The 18,906-nt window shown below is 34.2% G+C and overlaps 2 protein-coding genes across 5 annotated transcripts in view; both read right to left on the reverse strand.

Moving 5' to 3' along the window:
* Window positions 1–8,835, reverse strand: part of LOC124373454 (thioredoxin-related transmembrane protein 1-like) — a 28,699-nt gene extending 19,864 nt beyond the window's left edge. For 2 of the 4 annotated variants that reach the window (XM_046831830.1, XM_046831829.1), the window contains exon 1: window positions 8,652–8,832. In XM_046831830.1, the coding sequence (XP_046687786.1) occupies window positions 8,652–8,797 (146 nt within the window). In that variant the 5' untranslated portion in view covers window positions 8,798–8,832. Of the gene's footprint in view, window positions 1–8,651 lie in introns of all 4 variants that reach the window. The other 2 variants (XM_046831827.1, XM_046831828.1) reach the window with 2 other exon arrangements.
* A 4,698-nt stretch (window positions 8,836–13,533) lies between these two features.
* Window positions 13,534–17,415, reverse strand: LOC124373455 (pre-mRNA-splicing factor CWC22 homolog; the record flags this gene model as incomplete). The annotated part of the gene is given in 6 exon segments (XM_046831832.1): window positions 13,534–13,914; window positions 14,275–14,423; window positions 15,733–15,834; window positions 16,163–16,401; window positions 16,403–16,444; window positions 17,095–17,415. Coding segments are annotated over 6 exon segments (1,008 nt in total), but the record flags the coding sequence as incomplete, so codon positions are not given.
* Window positions 17,416–18,906: the final 1,491 nt, after the last annotated feature.

Genomic DNA, 18,906 nt, shown 5'->3' on the forward strand with positions numbered 1-18,906 from the left:
ACATTGAACAATGTTTAAAATTGTTACAAGATAATGACCTTGGTGGTGGTCCATTGGAGCGTTTTTTTAAATGATGTTAGACATGTTTACCCTGTAAAGTAATCGTAAGTACTATGCTGCTCAAAGTATAAAGTTTGTTATTTTATTTAACCTAAATACATACATTCTTTTACATATAAAAATATAGCTTCACTATAATACAATTTTAAAAGCCTATAACGTAATTCAGTTAAGACATTATTATTCTAAATTAAATCCAAATAAAATCATATATTTTGATATTTCAGTAACGGCAACAAGATAAAACATGAAACATGAGTAAAAGAAACTTGTTTAAGTTAAAAGTTCTCCCTCACCAGTAAGACTGGACAGCAGTGTTAATCAACAATTCAGTGTTATTATAATCAGCTGGTTAGAGCTGCTTAAATTAAAACAGCTAATTGTAATGGCTCACAAACAGTGCTGTCATACAGTCCGAGTGGATATTGTTTAGTACTTGGTTTCTTAAAAGCGCATTATCTCCCTTAATTTATCAACCGGTTTTCTTAAACTTGATATCATTTGATTTTCAGACAAATTGTCTAACTGAAATCTAATATTTGAGACTTGTTTACTATATGGCATTTTTAGATATTTACTACAAACAACGAATTTTATCAATGGACTGACAATAAATAGAAATACATTGTTTAAATGTATTTCTATAACCCTTGTTCTTTCATCTGTATGATAATGTAAAAAAGCATATTGGCGATGTACATATGTAGCTAGTAGTGAGGCTAAGATTGAAGAACTGACTGAAGAAGAGAAGATAAATACAATAGAAGAATTGAATCTCTGACCCAAGAGTTAGCAAAGCTACAAAGTCAAATTCAAAAAGAAAAGCAAAAGAACTTGGAAATCCAAAATATCTTTGAAGACTATGATCAAAAGCAGGAACATCTAATTGAAGACCAATCCATTAAAATAAAAAAAATCTTGAAACACAAATCTCTCTTCTAAACACAAATGCAATACACCTAAGAGATAGTGGCAAACTGGAAACTAGAAGTAAGGTAGAAACTGAGACTCAAACCGCAGAATGTCTTGCATCACCAGAGACAAAAACTTAAAACCCCACCAAACATTGTATTGGAGTTGGCCCAGATGAAATCCAGACAAGATAGTTTGGAGACCACAATTGCACGCCTTAATGATCAGCTTAACTCCCAGCCCAATGTTTCACAAAGACCTGTTCTTCATGAACAGAGTACTCAAACTGCAATAATTCCAACACAGACAACTTCAAGGTACCCAAAATCCACTCCAAAAACATTTGTTAACAGCTCACTTCATAGTACAAGGAAAATTCAACAAAAACAAATTAACCACATGAGTATCTCACTTCAAACAGCAAAATATGCTGCCAGCCAAATAAAAAACCATCCCATTCCTTGTAATAACTTCCAGACATTGGACACACTTAAGTTCGACACAGCAAACCTACAACCAAAAATTGTTGAAGATAACCTCTTACCTTTAAGTAAAGAGACACCACCCTTGGAGAAAAGACCACCTTACACTGCAACCAAACTTGGGCCCAAAGAAACAATAGAAGAATTTTACAACACAAACATTGAGCAATTTAAAGCTAACTATCTAATAAACCACTCCAAATAACAACTCTTCTCCTTCTTTTTTATTGAATGGCAGCCACAGAAGGAGAGAACTTGACCCCCAACGCAGTAAAGAAGAAGTCATTTAAAAGGGAACTGCTAATACTACATCAAAATGTGCAAGAGGTAAGGAACAAAGTAGACAGATTATCTCATCTACTTCAAGACATTCAACCTGACATAGTCATCTTGAGTGAGCATGGTCTGAAGTCTGAAACTCTTAGAGAATACTAAACTCCCAGAATACTCCCTCAAAGCACACTTTTGCAGGAAAGAAACCAGAAAAGGAGGGGTTGCAATATATGTGAAAGACTCACTACAACAAAAAACAGAGCCACTGGAGATATCGCATCATTGCAAGGAACTCGTATGTGAGGTGGCAATGCTCAGAATAGCGGTCGGAAAACAACACCTTTACGTTTCTGGCATATATAGATCTCCAAGCGAAAAGTTGAATGAAGCCTTAGACATTCTTTCTAACATCATCGAAGAAAACTAAGGCTGAAAACCACTCAATAATCATTATGGGTGATATAAACGTAAACAGCCTAGTGGTCAAAATAATGAATCACGAAAACTTTGAAGAAACACTGGCCAGCCATAACATGATGAGATTGCCTCTACCCCCAACCAGAATCACTTACAACTCCACCTCCTCCATAGACTGTATAATGCTCAAACCTATCTGCATCCAACATCAATGCCACAGTAATACACACAGGCTTGTCAGACCACACCGCACAATTGAGTAAAATATCTCTTGAAGCACAGAAAACAGAAACCTCTAGTCTTATTCAACGACCAAATGAAAAAAGGACAATCTTGACACTCTAAAAACTTTACTGCACAATGAGGACTGGGCTGGAGTATTTGGAGCCCAAAATGCTGAAGACGCATACAAATGCCTTCTTAAATACTCTGGCAATATACATTGATGCAGCTTGCCCTAAAAAGAAAACCAGAAATAAGAAGAAAACAAATTTTAACCATAAAGACGGTGAAGCTCTTACACTGAAAGAAACTTATCTTCAATGCCTTAGAAAGTACCAGACTACAGGAAGTGACCTGCATAAAACAGACACAGCCCTTGCTAAGAAAAAACTATGACCTTAGACTAAAAATGCTAAAACGCCAGGCATCATCTAACTGTATAAACAGAGCTGACAATAAAAATCAAAAGCAATCTGGCAAATAGTAAACAGTGAAAGGAAGAGTGCAGAACAAGGCAAAGAGCAGCTGAAACTGAAGATAAATGGAAAAGAAACAACCAATCCAAATGAAATCGCTGAACATTTCAATGAATTCTTCACCAAAGTTGCACAGAAAACGTTGGACATCAATAATCAGCACCAAAAAGGTCAACAGCTAACACTCCATGTAGCAAATTGTAGGCTCAGCCAACTTCACAACACCACACTACAGAAGAAGTACAAATTATGATTAAAAGCATGAAGTCTAAAACCTCAGCAGGGCTTGATGAAGTATCATCAAAGTTACTTAAAACACTGCAGTGAAGCCCTTACAACCCCCTTGGTCAGCATCATAAATAAGTCAATATCATCGGGACTCTTTCCATCCGCCTTGAAAGTTGCAAAAAGTATATCCTAAGCATAAAAGTAACTGCCAAAAGACACCTAGCAACTATAGACCAATTTCACTGATCTCCACCTTTTCCAAAGTAATAGAAAAAGTTGTATTAAAGAGACTGATGGACTACCTTAAACAACAAAACTTGCTAACTAATAGTCAGCATGGGTTTTGTGAAAGGCAGATCCACAACAACTGCAATTGCTGAGCTGGCAGAGTTCATTTGCGATCAACTGGAAGCAGGAAAGCTTGTGACTGGCATAATGCTTGACTTCAGCAAAGCCTTTGGACTGCCTAGGACACAACCTCATCCTGCAAAAACTTCAAAGCCTGGGTATTAGTGGCTCCTGCTTACAGGTGGTTTAAAAGCTATTTGGAAGAACGCACCCAAGTGGTGGAGATAAGACATCATAGCAAAGGGATAATACAAAACATCAGATCCAAACCGTTACCTGTAAGCCGAGGAGTTCCACAAGGATCAGTCCTAGGTCCTGTACTGTTTATCTTATTTACCAATGACATGCCTCATCTTTTAAATGCCCTACTGTTCTACTTTAATGTACGCCGACGATACTACTCTTCTGCTCACTGGGAGCTCTGCAGAAGAGCTAGCAATTGACTCATATACTGCACTAAATATGGCATACCAGTACTGCCACTCAAACGACCTAGTAGTCAATATGACCAAGACCAAACAACTAGCATTCGGTAGAAGACGAGATGAAATTGCAGCCCTACCAGAAGTTGACATGCAACCCAAGGCAACATTCTTGGCGTAACAATTGACGAAACTCTTTCATGGACTCAGCATGTTGACAACCTTTGCAGGAAACTAAACACCAGCCTCTTTGTTATCAAAAGAATTTACCACATTAGTGATTTAAATCACTGCAAAGACAACTTATTATGCCCTTTTCGAATCACATCTGAGGTACAGCATTGCTATATGGGGAGGCACCACAGTCACTAACCTACAGAGACTTCTCCTGATACAGAAGAAAGTAATAAGAACTCTTAAAGGCTAGGACCCAAGGAAAGCTGTCGTGAAAGGTTTCAAGGATCTTTGCATCTTGACAGTTGTGGCCCTCTACATCCAGGAAGTGATTATGTTTGCCGACATGAATGAACTCCCTCGGGGAACAGACGTACACCAGTACAACACTCGACATGCTGACAACTACATCCTGCCAGCACACCATCTATCACTGTACGGGAGGAAGCCATCGTACATGGGACGCAAGCTCTACAACCTGCTGCCAACCGAGATAAAGGCTCAGAAGGGCAAGAAACTGAAGATGGCACTGAATAGATGGCTGGTGACCAGGCCATTTCTACACGCTGGAAGAATATCTACAAGACACATGACCATCTTAGACATCAAGACTGCTCAATTCAACTTATTTATTTTGTAAATTTTAAACGTTAACATTGTATTATTGACGCCAATACATTTCTCTATGAAATTTTGTAAATAAAGAGATTTTGACTTTGACTTTGACTACATGCATTCTTTATGTCACAAGAAATCAGCCACGTTTATCCTTGAAAATAGTAAATAGTAAGTAAATGTTACATTGTTATGTTTGTAACATTTTATAAATATATACATAACCAGTTAGTTTTTAATTATCATTAATGTATTACTTTTAAAGTTGTAAAACCAATAGAACTATATTGTTATTTGAAATACCTATTAAGTAATTTGGTTTAAGATTCTGTTTTCTGTATTTTTAGATAGCCATGAATATTGAGAATTCAATACTCATGAATATCGATGATTCAATAGTGGTGGTGGCTGCTTATTATGCTGCAACCAAATGAGTTAATATACTATAAATACTATTAACCCTTCCCACGTCGTTGACGGATATATTAGAATGCTAGACTTTGACCGAAACACCAAATATAGTTATATCCAATATTATAGATTATGCCTCATGAGATTTTTAGTTCACAAAAGTCCGTATCGAGATTGACAAGTATTTTTAAAGAACCTTCTCAGTGTAGCAGAGAGAGAGAGAGAGAAGACTGCCTGCTCGTCAGTTTTGCGTCCCCTACAGAGCCATAACCAAACATATCCGTGGCATGTATTACTGCTATCTTGGTTGTCACGAGTGCGTGTCTACTACGTATCTCGTTATTATTCCTCATCATGTGGTAGTGTTGTGATTAGTTCGAAATATTTCTCTTGCTTTATAGTAAAATGTAATTAAACTGAAAAGCTTAATTACTTTTTACAATGAAATTGAAATTTATTTTAAATAAACAGTTTTGTAAATAGGCTATTTATTTTTTTTTCCATAAATACGCTAATTGTAAGTAAAATTGCCCTGTTTTATACTTTTTTCCTTTTACCTTATATAAGTTAGTTATTAAAAAAATAGCTTTGACTAAGTTGCTGCACCTAAAGCCACAGAGACAACGCTATATTTCGTTGGAGTTTGGCGTTTCTGCATATTGTGTGGTGGACTGGTATTCTTTCTGCCGTGAAGTGTATTTTATCACATTCCAACGACGTCGAAGAAAATTGGCGGTCCTCTGACAGTCGTTGAAAATTGATGAGGCTAAATTTGGAAGGAGAAAGTACAATCACGGCAGAAGAATTCAGGGACAGTGGGTTTTTGGGGGAATCGAAAGGCAGAGCAGAGATTCCTTCCTTGTTCCTGTTGAACAACGCGATAGGGACACTCTGCTCAACATAATTAAACAATGGGTTCTGCTAGGTACGACAATTGTTAGTGACTGTTGAAGGGCCTACAACTGTCTCGGTGACGAGGGATTTAGGCACCTATCCGTGAAGCATTCAATTAATTTTGTTGACCCTGACACCGGTGCACATACGAACACCATTGAGAGACACTGGAGAGAAGTCAGGTCCAACATCCCTCGGTATGGTGTCCGGAGTGACCATTTTGTCGGGTACCTGGCAGAATTCCTTTTCAAGGCAAAATATCCCCACCCACATACCAGGCTCCACCACTTTTTTGTTGCTACTGTTCAGCTATATCCGCCAACACACTAATGGCAAGTGTTCTCTGTTAATATCCATTTATATATTTATATTAGTTTTTCATGATTTATTATGTTTTTCACTTTACATAATTGCCTTTGCATTACATTTCAATTTATATTTCTTATCACCCCCTCTAGAATTTGATATTTTACTGATAGGTACTATCTCGAGGGATGTTTTTCTTTCGTTGAATCAGCGCGGGCTTCGGCAGCACCAGGCACTAGTCTCATTTCGCACTGGCAGTAAACCAACACTTGATTTTCTTTCGTTTCGGTGCAGGCGTATAGTACTTTCAACACCGAAAATGGAAGTCCCAAAATTCGTTTACAACGAGTTCGTTGCCACATTTTCTATTACCACAACGCCCAATCCGGTTATAAGCCCCGTGGTTTACATAAAATTGTAAAACTCCATACTCGTCTTTGCGAATTGCTTCCACGTGAGATACTGAACATCCAACACAAAGGTGTGCCATTAACCACAAAGGTGTGCCATTACCATTACTGAAATAGGAGGTTAAGAATAGACGCGGAGGAACAACAGTAGTTCTAAATGGCATCCCTTCTTTATTTGAGAAGGTGCGGAGTAATACCAAACTGTCAAATTTGGATAGTGTTGCCAGAGGTACGATAATTATCGTAAAGGTACGATAATTTCATTGATTTTATGCACCGGTAAGATACACGATGGGTAGTTATTATCGTACCATGAAAGATTTTTGACAAATTTATACAAATAACAAACCAAAAGTTATTTATAACAATTTATTATACGAACATAACATACTTTTTCATTAAATGTGTTTGGTACAATTATTTTATATGAAAGTACGATAATTTCTCGTTGTTGGTATGGTAATCGGTTTTTAAAATCTGGCTATACTGAGTTTGAGCAGACGCGGAGTTATAGGAAACTGTCAAAAACGGAGTTTTCAAAGGATTTTAAAAAATCGTAGCTCCTTTGATTTTCATTGCCGACGAATCTTTCTTCAATATTGTTTTCAGGAAAAATTGTAGTTTTCAGGACAAAAAAATGAACATACCTTTCCATGGTCACGTTAATGTAAATTGATACCGAGGTTTTAGATCATTACAGCTAGTGGCTAATGTAAACATTACCTGCTTTCAAGAATATAGCAAAACAAATTTTGGGAGGTCAACACAACTGTTTTTTCCGTAGTGGACAGAAAGTAAGGCAAGTGCAGTTAACTCCTCATTCCCCATTTTCTTCCTTAAAATGTTCTTGACCTGTTTCTTCTTCTTTAAAATGTTCTTGACCTGTTTCAATGTTGAGAACCATGCTTGGGTAGGGTCCAATAAGCGGACCCGGTTTTTTATATCGAAATTGGCAAACGATATTACTTAATCATAACCATCGATATAATCAATCGATACTGATGAATTATTTTTAACAACTTAAATAATCTATATGAACAGCTGTAAACACTTTCAAATAATACAATTAAGGTAGTATTTTAAATTTCACGTAACATTGTGTATTAAAATGGCCGTCAATCTTAGGAAGCTTCACCAAATTGCTTTAAAAGACGATAAAATATGTTTTTTATGGCTTCAGGATGTTGGGTTAGTACCTAAGAATCCATTATGTGATATTGTAACAAATGTAAACTGTCAGAGGAGCTAACATGGTCGTCTTCAGATGCAAAAAAAGAAGGTAATGGTGGACACAACTTTAGTAAAAACGTTTTCGTTCTGTTTCATTTAGTTAAAGTTATGAGTTTCCCTGATTTTGGTTATGTTCATTTATTATTTGTTATCATTAAATTCACATTTTAATTTAAACATATGATTGTTATTACTTTTATATCGATTGATAGTCTATGATTCGATATGCGAATATTAGGTATCGATGATTATATTCTTCGATATAAAAAACCGGGTCCGCTTATTGGACCGTACCCCCATGCTTCATCAGACATGCCAGTAGGCCTAGTACTGAATTATATAAATAACAATGATAGTTTGCTAAAAAGATAATTGCAAATTTTCAAAAAGGGTCTGGACTACTTGGACCACCTCACATACTACATACTTGCCTGCTTTGTTAATAAAGAGTAAGCTGAGAATGTCAAAAGTAATAGGTCTACATGATTTTTACACCCAAACCTGATTCTTGTTTATGGAAACTTGCCTTTGAGAAATTTCTTGACAAATAGCCTAGCCTAGCCTACCCAAAGCTGATAAATCTGTTCCCAGGATTTAAGCCAATAAAAGTTTCATATCATATTAAAACTAACCTAAAATGAGTCAGTTTACTAAATAATGTGAACCTTTCTTAAAATACAAATATTTGTCTAACATAGGTGAGGTTGATCATCAGGTTGTTGACCGGCTACACCTCAACAAAAATCATACTGAATCAATTAAGTTACTCACAATTCAACCATCCATTCTCCATTCAGCATTAAATCCCAGTTGTCTTCATTTAAACTCATTAATTGAGATTTGCTTTCTATGCATATTAAAAAATAACTTACAAGAATTAATACTTTAAATAAACAACACCACATGAACGACGCCATATTTACCACAACCTCAATTAAATTAATTACTGTAGAAGGAGAAGGAAACTGACGAATTGAAAGAAGAATATCTAGTCAACCTTAGTTTTATCTAAGCAAGCAAGCACCAGCCATCTGGACTCTGACTGGTCACTGGAGGTTGAACCGTCAGTAAACCTACTTGGTATTGCCCTAACCAAAGAGGAAAACTAAAAGCATTTTACAATAAATAAATACACATATATTTGTTGCATTCTCAATACAATATTAATTTGTAAAAGTTAAATAGAGCTCTCTTTATTATATCACTAAAATATGCTCAGTTCCAGAAATCAACGGAAATAAATCTATACTAAAATTTTGAAAGACTGATATTCATGCAACATTATTTTAGTGATACTGTGATATTACATTCAATTCCATGTTTTGCCTAAAGATTGCGTATCAGGGGCCTGGGAAGTGGGAAGGATAATGAACCGTTTTCACTAGCATCGATTGTACTTGTATACTGACTTCTAAGCTTTTACGAGTATTTAACAGAGTGGTCGGAAAATTAATTTATATACCCTAATATATTATAGTCTTGTAATTAGTGAGGTGTTGTCATATAATCCTTATAACAAAGCACAAAAGTACAGTAATAATACAGAATGATGTCGACCGCAACACCCAATTAACAGACTATCAGATGCCCCTGTAAAATTTGGATGTGCTAGCATTTGCAGGGTGTGGATTTTGAACCAAAGTCACTTTATAACATATGCGAAAATTGGCCTAATTTTCTTTATTATATACTGATTTGATTATTTAATTCTTAAACACTTAGACCTAAGTGTACCACAAGGCCTGGCCTTAGGGGGAAAACAAAATTTAAAGTAAATTTCCTATATGTCGTGTCCAAGTCATACTACTATCTATAGTAAGGCTCAGGAACTTAACAAATGCTCTGTTTTGTACATTAGGAATGATACAAACTTTTCCAAAAAACGCTCGTTTTTCCGAATTCTGATTGGCTGTTTTTAGTTGGGTTTGGGACCAAATAATTTTTACTGTTCCATTAATTTGTTTGTTATGATTAGGGCAACATAACATGTCACCGCCTAATCATCTGATGTTTGTTCATTCAATAGTAGAATTGTATCATCGTTCACTATGGGGGTTCAAGAATTCACTCAAATACGGTAGCATGTTGTTAATAAATAAATTGAATAACTACAACCTTAGGGCTCTACTTTGAACTAGGAAAGGTTTTGGTTGTATATCTTAAGTGATTTCTTTATGGGTATGCTTCAACTAATTGTAGGCCCTCCAATTAGCTTTCAAACTATTTCTTTGTAGTGTTATGTACAATCATACGTATCAATTTAACAAAGACAAGTTAATAATTTAAGCAGTTCAAAGCCTTACTTAGATCAACCAGAAATATCTTTGATAAATTAAAAGCCTCTAAATAGCCAAAAGTGGTTTCATTTAGCATTGGTGGAATTGATGATTTTCCAGTGGTAAAACCATGCTGACCATCATTAAACAGGTTATTTTGGCACAACTCCTTAGAACGGATTTTGGAACAAGATTAAATAAGTAAAATAGGTATGTAGTTACTGATGTTGATGTTTTGCCACTTTTAAACTTGAGTAAACTTTTACTCTTGTAAGGATGTTTTCTTCTTTAAGAGATTTGTTGAAGACTATGGCAAAGGAAAAGGTGACCTTAAACCACAGTGTTTTATTATTTTGGTATATATCTACACTAGCGGAGTTTTTTTTGTTTTAAATTGGAGATGATTTTACAAATACAAATTTAATATCAATTAATTGAAATATAAATATAATGAATTCCATAAATAAAACGCAATATACTTAAGTAGAAGTTTGGTTATATATTCTAACTTGGATAATCCTAAAATATTTTATCTATAGTGAAGAATAAAGTGTTTAAAATATTTTCTGTATGTAACTTGGTGTAAATAGGTATGGCCATTTCTGCCTGTGTAAGTTAGGGCAAGAAAGGGAACTTACTGTTGGTATACCTGTTGAGAATTTACCTAGATATTCACAGGTCAATCAGCTGTCATTTGAGGGCTTTCAAGTTCACTTTGTCTATTCTGTTCATCTTCGTGTGTCTCAAATCCTTCGTTAGAGTCACTTATTCATTTTATCACTTTTTATAATCTGTTCGTCACTGTGCATTGATAAATCATTACCGAATTTACCGTCAATAACAGAGTACAATAAACACATCATTCAATTATATTCTCTTCCGTTTATGTCCAGTATAATAATTTCTGTACACCAAACCACTATTTGATGTAAGGAATAAAGTAGTGAAACATATTGAAGAGCAAACAAAATTAGAAGTAAAAATTAAAATAAAAACCATAAATACACATCCATTACCAAAATGCTCACACACCAACTAATAACACTACACTGCAAAAATATTTGTAAATGTTGTTTGATAAAATTAGGTATTTTAAAAAATATTTTCAACACAATTCAAATGTTTAATTAGATATTTCCTGACATGTCAGGATTTTTACAATAAATTTAGGAAAATATAAGAAATGTTGAATTTTTAACATTATTTTCCTATGTCAGTCAACTGTAATGTCTATTATAAAAACTGAAACTATCTCTATATATTTATGGTTTTAGCCTTTAGAAACAATTTTGATCCACAAAAACATCAATATCTTGTTAATTCAACTGTAATAAATTGGAGAAATTAAAAACGTTTGAACTTTGTAGACGGTCTTGAAATTTACTTCCACAGAATCTTACAGATCTTTTAAAACATATCTTATTGTAACATCTTATTGAAACATATAACTGGAAATAGTATATTTTCATGCCATGCTCAAAATACTTCTTGGGTTTTGTAGTTCTTGTGACAAACTTGATCAACTTATAAGCAATAATTTATCATACACATTACAAGAGTTGAAGAAATTAATATCTTCATGTAGACCAGTGCTGAAATTAAACTGAAGCTGGACAACCTGAAAGGAAAAATGTCAACCAAGCTAGCAGAAGACATGGAAATATAGGCATGTAACATCTAATAACCAAAGGAAATGCCATATGAGAAGTTTATTTAGATTATTATCTTACTCAGAGTTTAAAAATTCAAACATATTTTTTAAAGGAAATGTTAGAAGACTGACATCCTAAATCACGACTGATCTTCGATGCACCTTGATTGCATTTGTTTAAAGCAACCAATGACAATCTCGTAAACCAACAATTTGAAGGTATCAGAAGATAATTTAAAACAATTTATTACAAATGCAAAGTTAAATTAAGATTGTTGAAGAAACCACAAAAAATGTAAAGCTGCTTGGGATGTAATAAAAAGTAATACTTGTAGTATAAAAAATAATGTACCAAGTATCAACATTCCACCAGAAACTTTCAGTAAATTTTTTGTTAGCTCTGTAGAGAATATAAAACAAATAATAGTTTATGCATTGTTAGTATTCACACATATTAGCTGCTTGAAAATAATTCCAATCCTCACAATAATTGTGGAAATTTTCAATAGAAAGAAGCGACTGTCGATGAGGTCATAGGGGCTGTCAACAGATTTAAAAACTCTGATAGGTAGTCAATCATATTTAGGGTATCTCTAATAATTTAATGAAAAATATTACTTTTTGCTTTATTGATGTGTTAACTGATTATATAAACCTTTGTTATAACAAAGAAGTATTTAAAAATATTTTAAAAACGTTTAAAGGTCTGTCCTGTTTTTAAAAATGGTCTAAGAGATAGACCTGAGAGCTTTAGGCCTGTTTCATTGATTCCAGTGTTATCTAAAGTTTTTGAAGTTTTAAAATATGACCTGCTAAGTAGTTTCCTGGAAACTAATAAAATTCTTTGTATCTATATGACTCAGTATGGTTATAGAAAGGGTAAATCTACTGTTGAGGCAATAGAGCAAATAGTAAGTGATGTTCTTACAGCTTTTTAAAAACAAAACTTTTCTTTGCTAGTGGCCTTAGTAAGACATTTGACTGCTTAAGTCATAATGATCTTATTATGAAATTAAAATATTACAGTAAGAAAGGTTCCACTTTAATTTCTCAAACCTTTAATTTCCTCCATGATCATACACAAGTATGTGTTAATGAGGTGTGGTCAAAAGAAACAGAAGTAAAGTGGCGTGTTCCACAGGGCTCTGTCTTGGCCCCTTTGTTTTTTTTAATATCATTTAATGACTTGCCTTATTCACTAAACACATTATTAACAACTTTATATGCAGATCCAGGTACTGTTTAGTGCTAAGAGTCCGAGTACTTTGTACTTGGAACAGCGGTGACCATGTTGTGTAAAATATCCATACTTTAAAAGTACCTTTACTGGATACTGCTCTAAAGTATACTCAGGCAGCCAAGTACTTCATATAGTCTGTGCAGTAGTCCCAATATGAACAGTTATCACAGTAGTGAGTGAGTTGCCGAGCTCTGGACTAGTGCTTTGTGTTAGGCACTATCATGAGGCAACACTATTATTATTATTTAGTGCTTCCACTTTTGTTCGTGCATAGAATAATCATTCCTGTTTTATTTTATGTAGAATGCTAATTTTGAATAAACCGTTGATATGTAATGCAACAAAACTAAAACACAGCACAGTGCTGGACTTAACATTTTAAATTGGCTCAAGTGCATCACAAAGTGCGACAATAGCACTCTTGAGGGTTAATAATTGTTCCAATGATATGAGTATTAATTGTAAGGTTCCAAACAATGAATAAAATTTCCGCTTGTAAATGTTTTACTTTTATTTATTTTTATAAAATAACATACATCATTCACAATATTAAACACTAATATACAAATTAATAAACGGATATACAGATAATAGCTCCTCTCTGTAATTATTAAATGGTGAAATATTTATAAAAGAAATGGTGTGATTTTATGGTACTAAATATTTACAAATAAGTACAAAATCTTCAGGTAATAACCACATGCTAAGATTATCATCTATCCCTTTTTCTCTTTGACGGAGTGATTTTACTCTTTTTAGACGTTGCCTTCTCCACTTTTTTTGTGGGCTGTTTTTTGTTTTTGTTGACTGGTTTTCCTTTTCGTTTTCTTCTGCTGGACGTGCCTTCAGAATCAGAACTTGATGACTCTACAACACAATATACGTTTGAATTAAAATGTGTACAGGTATTAATTACAAATAGTGATTTAGGCACAAACAATAATATAATGCTCTGTTGAATAACTTTTAGATCTCACATTCTTTTGTTTTGACTACAATCTGAACTTCAAAATGTGTTCAGTAAGAGTTTTGTACACAAATAGAGCATTTCAACTAAACATTTTCAATTGTAATGTTTTATTTAGAATAGTCATACACATTGATTCCTTTATGCCAACATACACTGAATTCTCAGTATTGAAATAATCAGTAGAACTGGGGGTCTAAACATTTCTAACCACATTATAACATAAAAATACTCAGGAAGGATCCTGATGTTGCTCTAACCTGAACTCGAGCTGTCAGAAGAGGAGTCTGACGATGAAGATGAAGACGAATCGGACGAGGAAGAGGAGGAGCTAGAAAGACCCTCAACCAGTTGCGGTACCACGATACTCTGTTTGGGTTGTGCCTTCAAGTGCTCCCGCAGTTCATCCCTGAACACAAAATCCTCATAAATACTGTACACTTCATTCAATAGCATTGAACATTTATGAACTGTGATATATTTTGTAACCTGTAGCAAATGTTAATACAGGAAAATCTTAAATTGCAATGTTATGATGGCTTCCTGCCAGTGAGGAAATCTTAATACATATATTACATGACCAGTCATGTAATGACCTTAACAAGGGGAAAAGTTTTTATAACCAGATGAAGTGATCACCGTATAGCTTAATAAAGGTTCTGAATAAAAACTATTGTTTTATCTCAATTAAAGAATGGTTGAGATTGTGTGATCGTCAATGCCTAATTTAATTATTATATAAGTTTAACCTGATCAGATGTCAGGTTATAAATACTGTAAAATCTTCTCAAACCTCTGGCTAATGGCACTGAAAAGTTTGCAGACCAGACACGATTAATGTTATATACTTCTTTGTTTAAAGTTTCTTATAGATGATATTAGAATTTCAGACATTTCCCATCGTTATATGTTACCTATTTTAAATTACATATAATTATGGCAAAAGTCCAAAATCCTATTATCATTTCAACATTGTATAATCCTATCTTACAGTCCCATTATTACAGCATGTTAGCCAATAATTTTACCAAGTTAAGTTAGAGCCAAATCAAACTAACTATCCAAGTACTAACAATTTATAGGTGATTTTGAGACGATGGAAGTTTTAAAGGATAACAATGATTTCGGACATTTACCATCGTTTTAGGTTATAAAAGTATAACGATACCTCCCTCCCCTGACGAAGAGGATAGATTCCAATCCTCGAACCGTTGTGTTATATCTGTTATAACGATAACGATAGCAAATGTCTGAAATCCTGTTATCCTTTCATCACTAATATACCAAGCAGTCCTGCTTGTTATTGCTGGGACCATATTATATACACAACTCTTCATACGATGTCACAGAATATTGTTGTACTGTTCGTTTAATAGTGTTTAGATATGTTTTAATAAATAATAAATTATACCACTAAAATTCTAAAAAAAAAACATAGAGCCTCAGAACTTAACAAGCAGAATTTGATCTCTGGTTGGATCAAACTATTGCCAGGAAAAAAGTACACAGGAAAGTAAAAATTAAAATAATTGTATAACTTAAAAAAAATTAAAACGGCTTGAAACTCAAATTTACAAAATAATTCACGATTTTCCTTCTATCTAAACAGATAATTGCGTTACTGAACTTAAAAGCATTCTACAAAATATAAATTGTACTGTTCTCCAGTTAAACCAAACATGCTATAGCAAAAAGATGCAATATTGAGTAAAACTTACGTAAGACCTCCAAGTCCAATTGATGTGAAGAAGTTGATGGCAAACCTCGTATGTTTGGGATTGTCCCGTGGAAACAAACCTTCCAGAGCAGTCTGCAGACTTCTGTAACATAAGTGACACATTCATGGAGATAGTTCAAACAAACTTTTGCTACAACATTTTCAATTTTTTACAATAAAGTGGTCAAAGTTCAAACACTGTTTAGTTTAAAATATTTTTGAAAACCTATATTTTGTCTTGCAAAAAAAGTTGGATGAAGTTTATGTGATTTTCTACAATAAAAAGACAAAAACCTTCTTTTAATTTTATTTTATACCAATTATAGCATAGGATAGTACGATAAAACAAGAGACGTTTAAACATAACATGTAGTTATAACGAAACTTTAAATCCGAATTAATGTCTCTGTAAGTGTACGTTAAGAACTTACGGATCCTTGACTCTCTGGTTGAGCTTGATGAGCCCCATGTACTCAGAGAGCTCCTGGAACAGTATCTTAATGAAGATGCGACTGGAGCTGGTGGTGTCATCTTCGTTGAGTCGGACCGTTGACAGTACTTCCCACGAGATCGCATCCGTGTACAGAAGGTGTGCGAACAGTTTGGCGACATTGCGCAGCTTGTCGTTGGACATACGGTGTATCGTGGCATAGCTGTCCCTGAACGTCTTCCTCAAACGGCCCAACATAAGTGCGGTTGATCTGGCAGAATCTCTGAAAACATTGGAACAGAATAGGATTTCAATCTCAAGATGTTTATATTGTACTTACATACAATAGCATATAAACAATGTTTCAGTAATGAGGAGAAAAAATAAACAAATTTTATTGAAGAAATGTTCAGTTAGTGTCAAACTCATCAACTAATTTGAATTTTAAATCAAACAAGGTAAAATGCTCACCAGATTTACATTCACCTCAACAATGGACAACATCCTGGTCCAGAGAGCAATCACCAATGGAAGAAAGTTTGCCATTTTAAATTTTCATATAGAAGTAGTAGAGGTGGAGTTTACATCACATTTTTTAAACGCCGTTAACTCATTTAAAAGTTATTGTATATACAAGCAGGCATACACAAAAAGAGACCTGCTTTCGTCATCAACTGTTTCCAATTTCGACACATTAGGTAATCAATTGTATAATTGTAAGTCTTGGTGATTCCCTTTCACGTTTTTCATCTTTCCAGATTTACAGAATACCTTGAAATAAGTTTGTAATTTGTTACCCTACAAATTTTCATACCGATTTGATGTAAAAAAGAGAAACTATTAAAAGTACAACCTATTATATTGCCTGCATCGCCTTCTATTCATGACAAACAAAAATTTTAAAGTTACGTTAGTAATGGCTCCGAATATTACCTGAGACAGAAGTCCAAAGAACTTCTCATAGGTGCGTTGCTCTGCACAACAGTCCAGGAACATGTGGGCCATCTCAATCTCCTGTCCGGGCTTCAGCTCCATCCGTAACAGTTTGTGGGCACACTCCTCGAAATCCAAGCTGCTCTGGATCGTCAGGTATATGGTCTTCCTCAGTGCCACTAGGTTGGTCTCCGTCTTGTCTATTATCACACCCTTGCTCTCTCCTTCTTCCCCCTCCCCCTCCTCTTCTTCTGAGTCTGTGAAAATCAAATGCAATGAGTCAGGTTTTAAATCTACAAATTTATATTTACAGTTATTTTGCTGGAAAATCGAGGCAACTATTTGAAGTCAGAATCTTTTCATTGTCAATAAATTATCTACAATTTTGTTTCTTTATTTTGAAACAACAGTACTTCCAGATACATAGTAATAAAAATATTTAAAAAAACTCTTTATTCATAACTTGTACATACATACTGTCTACAATACTACAAATTAACATGTAGTATCAAACACATTTTTAACCCTTAGAGTGCCAATGTCCGATTTTACCGGACATTCGAGAAAAATAATCACTAAAGGTCAAAAACTTTATATTTTTAAACTAATATAATACTAAATTGTTCATGAAGAACTGTTCTTTTTAAAAACAAATTGATATAGTACACTTCAGATCAATTGACTTTTAACCCTCTAAGTGGCGGTAATATGTTGCTGAAATGGCGGGCTATTTTTCAGAGTCAAGCAGGACTATCTTATAATTTAAAAATAAAATGCAAATTTCTAATATGAGCAATGCTTGTTATATATCATTTTTTTCGTTATAAACTACAGAATACCATAGTATAGGTTTTTTGTACATACCTTAATTTTATTTTATGATGTCCACATAAATGTTCGAAAAAAACTTTTTTTTCTCCACCAAAACTTTTCATTTTTACGTTCTGTAACTTTAAAAATGTCATTCCTAGGAGATTATGTTAAATGTAAAATGTATTCACCATTTAATTCTAAACAAAAAAGCTTCAATAATATTTTTTCTATTTACAACACTGAAAAAGTTATATGGGAAAAACTAAATCTAGAAAAAAACACTTTTTCTAGTCAGAATCGCTAGAAGTTGCTTGCCTTTTCCTCCCTGTTGTGTAAGGCCTATAAAAGTGTTGGAGTTTAGGGTAACAAAGAGGGTGAATACCGCAGTTACAACACCCTGGACACCAATAAAACGCTTCTTTTTCTTTTCACATTAGGGTCTTTCGCACAAATGATGCACATTCTTTGATTTTTTCCCATCTAAATGGGCAATTTCATGGGCGCTTTGACTTTCATGAGCCACAGTAGGTGAAGGAGTTGTATCATTCGAAACCAGTCCTTGTACTATACTATCAACAAAATCATCCCTTGCCATGGGTTTATCTGAATTTTTGGAGTATAGGATGTAAGCATTGAATACTGCAGTGTCAATTAGGTTGTACACAATTTTTTTCCAGTATTTTTTACTTTGTCCCTAGCACATGATAAATGGTAAATGCTTTTGTCACTACTGTCAACACCCCCCATTTGTAAGTTATAATTATTTATTACAACTGGCTTCACTGCTTGTAACCCACTTTTTTTGCTCGTAACCAATTCATCTTCTGCGTGACAGCCAGTTGTCAACAGTATAACAGGTTTTCTTGTTTTTTTTTTGTTTGTAATTTTACCAAAAGAATGTCATCCTGCCTGTAATAAATGCTTCTCTTGTACCCCTAAATGGCACTAACAATACTTTTAGCAAGTTCTTTGGAGTTTTTATTAATTGTTCCTGTTATA

The sequence above is a fragment of the Homalodisca vitripennis genome, unplaced genomic scaffold, assembly GCF_021130785.1.
Source record: "Homalodisca vitripennis isolate AUS2020 unplaced genomic scaffold, UT_GWSS_2.1 ScUCBcl_5587;HRSCAF=12376, whole genome shotgun sequence".
Taxonomy (NCBI): domain Eukaryota; kingdom Metazoa; phylum Arthropoda; class Insecta; order Hemiptera; family Cicadellidae; genus Homalodisca; species Homalodisca vitripennis.